The 9,466-nt window shown below is 38.4% G+C and overlaps 1 protein-coding gene across 1 annotated transcript; it reads left to right on the top strand.

Annotated features, from left to right (window-relative positions):
* The first annotated feature begins 1,944 nt into the window (after window positions 1-1,944).
* Window positions 1,945-2,636, top strand: LOC142165064 (uncharacterized). Its single transcript, XM_075223702.1, has 2 exons — window positions 1,945-2,139; window positions 2,277-2,636. The coding sequence occupies exons 1-2, from the start codon at window positions 1,945-1,947 to the stop codon at window positions 2,634-2,636; spliced, it is 555 nt and encodes a 184-aa protein (XP_075079803.1).
* The last annotated feature ends 6,830 nt before the right edge of the window (window positions 2,637-9,466 follow it).

Raw genomic sequence — 9,466 nt, 5'->3', positions numbered from 1 at the left:
GAATCTGCAGGATAAGTTCGATTTGCATTGTTATAACTTTTAATGGGAGGTGGACTCTTGATTTCAAATACTTGGATCTGATACAAAACTTGTTCTACTTAATAAGCACATACCATTCAATATTTTCCTAAAGAAAATTAGTGAAGTTGCAAGTATTGATTCAACTAGATATTCACTAAAAGTATGGTTTGATATCAAACTAAATACAAGCAAAGGAATGCTTGTAAATTCAGATGAAGAACTCAATACCTGTATACATTTGCTTACAACTGATTCAGCCTACAAGAATTGCCATTTCATCATCGAAAAAATACAACCTTCAGAATGTGCAGCATTCGAACAATCTTTTGCATATGCAATGGATTCAGAACCTTTTGCTGATTATCAACATGAAGTAGGACAACCAATAATGAAAGTAGAAAACGAACAACAACCTTCTAACATTACAGCCGCTTTAGAATATTTAATGCTGCAACAATTACCGACTCCTTCAATAAATTTATACCTGTTTGTCGATGACCAAGAAGAAGAAGGACAGCTAATAATGTAAATTGACAACCAACACACAATCCAAAAAAGTTTTTTGTTACCTTCTGCAATGATAAGCAACAACGAAGATGAAGTAAACATGGAGTTTATACCGATAACATCAGATAGAATTGAAGAAATTGCTGAAACTTCTAGTGTTTCTCAGAAATCAAGAAAAAGAGTGAGAAGAAAGCTGAAAGAATCTCCACCATGTAAAATACTTAGGCACGATGCATTACCTGAGGAAGTACGAGTCGGATCAATTTTTGAGAACAAACAAAATATGAGTAAATTTTTTTGCAGCTTGGAGATAAACCAGAAAGTTGAATTCACTGCTATTAGATCATGTTCAAAGAGATACGAGCTGAAATGCATCGTGGAGAAATGTGGTTGGAATGTACGTGCTACCAAAATAAAAAATTCCACACTATTCAGGGTGATAAAATATCATAACAACCATGAATGCTCGGTTGATATAAGAAAATCATATCAGAAGCATGCTACATCAAATTTTATAAGTGAACAAATTATAGAACATGTTCGAGACAAAAAGATAGAGGTTACACCACCCATTGTAGAAAATGAAATGAAAAAGAAATTTGGAATTGACATAGGTTATCACAAGGCATGGCGCGCTATTCAAAAAGTTGTTGCTTGCATAAGGGGAACACTTAAAGAGAACTACTAGAATTTTCCTTCATACCTACACATGATGGTGCACAAAAACCCAGGAACGTACACAAGCATAAAAAGAGATGGGCAGAATAGGTAAGCAAAACAATACTATCCATCAACCTGAAGTTTCAAATGTTCCCCTTTGAAAAACTTTGTACCTTATGATTTATTTTTTTGTGTTCACTGTATAGATTTGCTTACATGTTCTTTGCTCCTGTGACATCAGTAGCTGGTTGGTCCTACTGTAGACCCATTATTGCAGTAGATGCAATATTTTAAAAGTCAAAATATCGTGGTGTTCTATTTGTTGCTGTATCAAAGGATGCAAACAATCAAATCTTTCCTCTATGTTTTGGTGTAGCAGATTTAGAAAACAATGAGGCATACATTTGGTTCTTCGGGGAAATGAGAAAATCAATTCAAGTCCGTCATGAACTGGTTTTCTTGTCAGATAGAAACCAATCGATCGCAAATGGGATTAGAAAAGCTTTTCCTGAAGCTCACCATGGTATCTGCCTCTATCACTTTGAGAAAAATTTAAAGCAAAGACATACAAAAGCCACAGTAATAAATCTTTTTCAAAGTGCTGCAAGGTCATACAAACGTGAAGATTTTAATCAGTTAATGTCCCAACTCAAAAGTGTTGACAAGAAAACATACAATTACATAATGAAAGAGCCTTTAGAGAGATGGGCTCGATCGTGGTTCCCATGACGACGTTATGATATGATCACAACAAACATGGTAGAATCAATAAATTCTGTTTTACTAAAAGGGAGAGAAATGCCTATTTTAAGAATGTTTGATTTCATCCAAGAAAAGTTGGGAGAGTGGTTTTACAAATGGAGAAAAAAAGCAAATGAAACTTTTCACGGAGTATCAGTATGGGGAGAAGAAGAGATGACTAAGAAGATGGACTTGGCTCGCAAAATGTTTGTGAGTATATTTATTAACTTCAGCTTTTTATATCTGTTGCAGTGATTTACTGCTTACATTTAAAAAACTTCATACTTTTTCTTTTTGAAGCAACAATACACTAATATAGTTTATCTTAATTTTTTATTCCTTGTTAGGTGTTCAACTTTGATTCAATATTGTTTAGAATAAATAGTGAAGGAATCGAATTCATTGTGGACTTAAATAAGAGAACTTGTGACTGCCTCGAATTCCAAATTGATGAATTGCCCTGTCCACATGCAATTGCTGTTATTAATAAGAGATATTTGCAGAAATCTGATTACTGCTCAAATTGGTATTCAAAGGAAACATGGTTGAAAACATATGAAGGATATGTGAATACCGTGGGAGATAAAAAATCATGGGATATATCACAAAATGTACAATCTAAGATCACAAAACCTCCCGATGTAGAGATTTTACAAGGAAGAAGACAAATAAAGAGGCATATCCCTGCGACTGAATTAGTACATTGAAGTCTACCAAATGCAGTCGATGTAAATAAGCTCTTGGACTATTTTTTATACTGCTAAAGTACAAATCACTCATTTTTGTTGCCCAGGCTTACAGGTTTGGTTGCATTTTAAAAAAGTACGCAATGACTTCAACGAGAAAAAACTTCAGCATACAGTATGTGAAATACATATCCTTAACAAACACATACACACATACACACACACACACATACGCATACATCACACAAAAGAAACACATGTACAAACATAAGCTTCAACATCTCTAGGCTGAAGTTATAAAAAATAAACTTAATAACTTCAGCATATTCTCTAATGAATATGCTGAAGTAAACAAAAAACACAGCATAAAAACATAAAAAATGATTATAAATGTCACGACCCAAAATCGACCCGGCCGTGATGGCGTCTATCGTGAAACTAGGCCAGCCGACATAACTCCCGAATCAACCATTTTCCAATAAAAGTTATTTTTATACCATTTATAAATCAATAATCTCATAATGAAAATTTAAAAGAAAAGTGCGGAATAATTACACAAGCCCGACATCGGGATGTCACTAGTCATGAGCATCTACCAAGGTCCGAATACAACCAGAGTCTAAAAATGTACTAAATATAGTAATGAAAATAAGGGGAAGGAAAGCAGTGCTTCGAACATCATGCAACCACCTTGCTAACTCCGATGACTCTGCCTCTGTGTAACCAAAACCCGCTACCGAGGTCCAAAATACCTAAATCTGCACACGAGGTGCAGTAAGTAATGTGAGTACTCCAACCTAGCAAGTAATAAGAGTAAATAAATACTGAGCTGTAGGAAACGATGAATCCACATTTATGATAAACTTAATAAGCACAACATGCTTTCAAATCAGAATACGAGTCAATCGTCTCATTTAAAATCCAGCTTTTGGTAAAAATCATTTGAAAATGATTTCCAACAGTTTCAGTAGGGGTTCAATACCATTTATAATAAAAGCGATGAAAACCATAATCGGCCCCTTGGGCAAAACATAATTCGTATACAGCCCCTCGGGCAAAATAGAAATTTATACCCATTTCATAACTTAAAAACTTCAGTTTGAATAAAAGTTGTTTAAAGCATTTGTTCAACATTTTCAATAGAAGCTCGGTCTAAATATAAGTGAAAGCAGTAATTAAATCAACATATTCGATAGAATCACTTTAAAGAGGAGCAAAAAACAGTAAGTTCATAAACAAGCCCCTCAGGCAAAGCATCACTCATGTACATGTATATCTATAGCCCTTCGTGCAAGCCTCTCAGTCACTCGAGATTCAACTCTCATCAATCAGCGTTCGCACTCAACATTCACACTAAATAAGTACCATATAGTAACCGCTGCGGCGTGCAGCCTGATCCATATATCACTGAGGCGTGCAGCCCGATCCATATATATAGTCGACTGAACTCACTGGGGGTGTGCAGACTTCGGAGGGGCTCCTACAGCCCAAGCGCTATATCACTGCGGTGCGCAACCCGATCCAACATATCGCTGCGGCACGCAGCCCGATCCATATATATATCGTTGCGACGTGCAGCCCGATATATATATGGCGTGCAGCCCGATTCATAGATATATAATCCTCACAACCAGGCCCTCGGCCTCTCTCAGTCATTAACCATACAATCAGACCCTCGGTCTATCTCAGTCATCAACCTCACAATCAGACCCTCGGTCTATCTCAGTCATCAACCTCACGATCACTCGGACCATCAGTAAAACAGGGAACTCAAGCCAAACAGCTTTCACATTTTAAGAAGTAAAGTGATAAAACCAGGTTTAAATAATAAATAGGTAAATCATGACTGAGGATATGCTTTCAAAACAAATAGAGTGAGGAAAAATAGTAAAAATGCCCCTAAGGATCTCAACAGGTCGGCACAAGGCCCCAAATATGGCATACAATCCAAAATATAATATCAATCTCTAAAATTTGGAATATCATAAGATTTCAAATCAAATACGCGACTTAACAGTCGTATGGGATGGATCAAGTCACAATCTCCAACAGTGCATGACTCCACGCTCGTCATCTAGCGTGTGCGTCACCTCAAAGTAGCACAACGATGCAAAATCCGGGGTTTCAAACCCTCAGGACAACATTTACAATCATTACTTACCTCGATCCCGTCCAAACTCTAGCCCGCGATGCCTTTGCCCTCACGAATCAACCTTCGGATGCTCCAAATCTAGCCACAATAAGTACATAACTATTAAAATATGCTAAGGGAACAAAACCCACTCGAAAATATCCAATTTACATCAAAATCCCGAAATTTCTCAAACTTGGCCCCCGGGCCCACGTTTTGGAATTCGATAAAAGTCTCTCATCAATAGATCTTGATCCTCTCACGAGTCTATACATACCAAGAACATCAAAATCGAACCTCAATTGTCCCTTCAAATTCCTAATTTATACTCTCCAAATCCAAGCCCTAATTCCTCAATTTTAGGCTTAATTTCCATGATTAATTGGGTAGAATTCACACAAGAATCGAGTATTGAGTTCAAAATGCTTACCTCCAGGTGTTATCTCTTGAATCGCTCTTCAAATTTTTTCAAAAAGCTCCAAATATCATTCAACAATTGAGAAAATAGGCCAAAGCTCGCGAAACTCACTTTAAAACATTCTGCCCCAGGTAAAAATTACCTTCTTCGCGAACGCGGTCAACGCCTCGCGTTCGCGAAGCACAAAATAACAGTGACCAAAAATTCTCCTTCGCGACCTGCCCATCGCGAATGCGATGCTTCCTCAGACAACTCTTTGCAAACACACCCCTTCACCCGCGAACGCAATGAATAACCTGACCTCAAACCTAGCCGACCACTTTCCTCTACGCGAACACGCAGCTTCACTCGCGAACGCGATGACCAAACACTCAGCCCTTCACGAACGCGCAGCTTTTCTCTCGAACGAGAAGGCTAAAATTCCAACCTTCACCAACTAACCCTTCGCGAATGCAGGTCTAATTCTCTGCAACATTTCAGCTGAATTTCTGCAATTCCAAACGACATGAAATGGTCCGATTGACCACCCAAAACTCACCCGAGGACCTCGAGACCTCAATCAAACATTCCAACATATCCCATAACCTCATTAAAACTTGTTCCAACCTTCGGAACGCCCAAAACAACATCAAAACACCAAAATTACATCGGATTCAAGCCTAAAAATTTCAAGAACTTCCAAATTACGCTTTTGATCAAAAACCCAACGAAACCACGTCCGAATGACCTGAAACTTTGCACATACGTCACAAATGACACAATGTATCTACTGCAACTTCCGAAATTCCATTCCGACCCCTATATCGAAATCTCACCTATCAACCAGAAAACATCAAAATCTCAATTTCGCCAATTCAAGCCTAAACCTTCCACGGACTTCCAAAATGCATTCTGATTACGCTCCTAAGTCCCAAATCACCTAACAGAGCTAACAAAATCATAAAAGTTCCTATCTGAGATCATATACAAACAAGTCAAATCTTGGTCAAACCTTTAAAATTTCAAGCTTCAAACTGAGAACTGTTCTTCCAAATTCATTCCGATTACCCTGAAAACCAAAACCAACGATTTACATAAGTCATAATACATCACATGGGGCAAGTCATGTCCGGGAACTGACGAGCAAGGTGCAAAAGCTCAAAATGACCGGTCGGTCGTTACAACCTCCCCCACTTTAACATACGTTCGTCCTCGAACGTGCCCAGAGTTATTCCAAAAGCCAACCAATAGCTAAATAACCTTACCATGAACATATACCTGGGGGTGATCCCACATCACCCTATCTCGTATAGGTCCGATGACACAATGTAACTGAAATTTCATAGTCCAACCTAGCCCATGAACGTTAGAACCATATTTCCACTTCTGAAATCATCCACAAGATCAAAATCTCATATCTATACTCTGACTAAGCCCGAACAATCTGTAATAACCCATACCCTCAACCTCGGTGCAATTACATGATATACCACATAACTCAAATGCTTGCAACATCGATAGGAAACCTCTTATCAACTAAAGTCTCATTCCAACACTTTCATATACTACCAATGATAAATGAAACATGCATTAAGCCGTAACCAATTCCCAAATCAACCATTCATGAAGCCACATCTCCTTTGGCAAGGACCATAGCAAATTTATGAACCGAACCTCAATATTATCTTTCCAACATGCTGAAATTGAATCCGTTTGTATTTATTAAAGATCCCATCGATCTTATCTAATCCAACACAACTACTCTGGTGACATGACACATCAATACCGACTATAGCCACGACTTGTGCAATCCGCACACCGATAAGAAACAATCCGAACATACCTAAATCATGAAAATAACTCAAATGAAAGAGTTGTACCGCAAGATCACTAGTAACACCACACACAATGCTGAGAACCTGTCTCACATCATAAAAATAGAACACACAAATCTAACCTGTAGGATCATACCTCCATATAGCTTCGCTCCAATGCACGACCTCATCCAAATACTGGTCCATGTGAAAACACCTTAAGTCACTATGCTCAAAATCGACAATTGTGTGCAATACGATGTCTAAAATCAAAGCAATCATCATAACCACCGTGAGGCAATTACATAACACCACACAACTCAAAAGGACATAACCGATACGCCATCCACCGAGTAATACCCAGTGCTCTTCCCGCTCGAATACCACTGCGAGGCCCTAATAACAATGCACCACATGTGCCTATAATCAACAAATCCTAACGATTTGCAATACGGAAAGGTAACTCATAGATCCCCCTGATTACTAATAGCTCAATAACAACTGAATCAACACATCCCTCACCAATGGCAACTCGAAGTCAGTAAAGCCGTCTCGATGCAAAGCACACATCCATATAGGTCTACCAATGAACCACACATCAACTCTAGTCACACACAACAGATAAATAGTCCTCCAAAGGTTCACAATGACTGAATCATAGCACACAGTATCATCTGACTAACTTACCCACATATTTGCCGGCCATAACCACGAGCTAACCTTTATATGAGAACTTTTAGTCTCCAAGTCCATAAAGCACACAAATTACCATATCTGATCCCAATTCCGCTGCTCGCATATATAACACACCTATAGTACTTAATCATCTCATAAGAGGTACACCTTAATTCTTCTATGCCACCAAGCAGACTCTAATATCATTATACGATCGAACAAGATAGTGCCGCAATACCAATAAAGCATCCATATCTCAAACACATCGTCCTATCTGAAATGTATACCCTCATCAAGCCATGCCAATCAGCGATCTCATTTATCTAGTCACTTGAAGCTGCCCATGCTATCTAAGTATTTGTGACCCCCCTTTCGAATATGAACCGTGACCTCACACATGCAATCTCAATCCTACACAACATACCGCATAACTCGTACAATCCTAAGATAACCACGAGAACTTCATATCCTTTCTGAACCACAAACAACTATGTACTCCACTAGCTAAGAACTTCCCATTGATCCCATCTAGATGTAAATCACTATACATCCCATGCTCCTCACGCCAATAGGAAAATATACCTCTCTAACTGTGGTAGGAACCATCAAGAACTCTCCAAATTCCATTCGCACAAAACTAAACCGTCAGGACTAAATCTCTCTAACTCAACCAAGCTACGCAGGCCACTAAAAACCCAATAGAATTGCCACGAAACACCTATAGAAACTCATTACTCCGTTCACATCTAAGGAACTTCTCATATCCTTACCGTATCGATCTGGTCTACTACCAAGCTATCCCATCTATAAAGGTTTCCTTCTGATTTACCTTCAACTTGATACTCCTTCTTGTTATACACCACAATTCATCAACCCAGACTCACCACACGAGACCCAAGCACAAAACCATACTGTCTAGGACTCATAAGTCACTGAATACTCTCTTAAATATTCCCAAAATCACCATATTCAAAATACTTTACTCTGAAGAGACTTCTTGCGAATCCAAATCCGTTACCTTTACCTTTACCTTTCTGATACTGATACATAGGATCCCATAATTAATATAGAAAATACCACAAGTTCTGACATCTTCCAATGAAAAATCAGTTTCTAGCCACATATACAACTTGAAAATACCTAATTGTTACATGTAAAATCTTGAACACATTAGAACCATTCTCGAGAGTCATGCACTCTATTCAAACTGCAATTAGCCTGATCAAACGAATAGAACCACCCATGCCTCAACAACACTCCGGCACCGTAGAGTGTAACTTCATCTTAGAACAACCAAGCAACTTCCTGCTCTATGCATCGAGCATCCATTACCAACAACAACTCAAGGCATTCCGTGATTCTCATACACCTATGAAGCATGACATAACCTTTGTCAAAATTTTCCTTTACTCGAGCCATCCTCGATCTAAATCTCCGTAAGCCATAACTGATTCACCAGTACGCCTCAAACTGGAAACAACATAGCACATAACCATGCAACCAACTAATCAATAGCAGACTCCCCTACTTGGCTTGAATCCATAGATCAAAACACACTCAATAACTCATAATGAATATACTCTATTGCTTCCATAATACCATAGTGAGATTAAACTCAATACTTCATAAGCTCGTGGAAAACAGACCATCTGGTACTTTATATCTTCTGCAAATCTCGCATTCATCCTCGCAACAGTCAAGCCTACTATCTTAAGCGGCCCAAATTTAAATTTTCAACACTTATATTTCACTTGTAAATGAGATCTTCTAACAAACAATATGAGGATCACACAACCTCAGAACACTCCGTAGGAGATAACCCACCTACTTTACC

Source organism: Nicotiana tabacum, chromosome 10 (assembly GCF_000715075.1).
Source record: "Nicotiana tabacum cultivar K326 chromosome 10, ASM71507v2, whole genome shotgun sequence".
In the NCBI taxonomy this organism is placed as follows: Eukaryota; Viridiplantae; Streptophyta; class Magnoliopsida; order Solanales; family Solanaceae; genus Nicotiana; species Nicotiana tabacum.
This window is presented reverse-complemented; position numbering and strand designations above follow the sequence as displayed.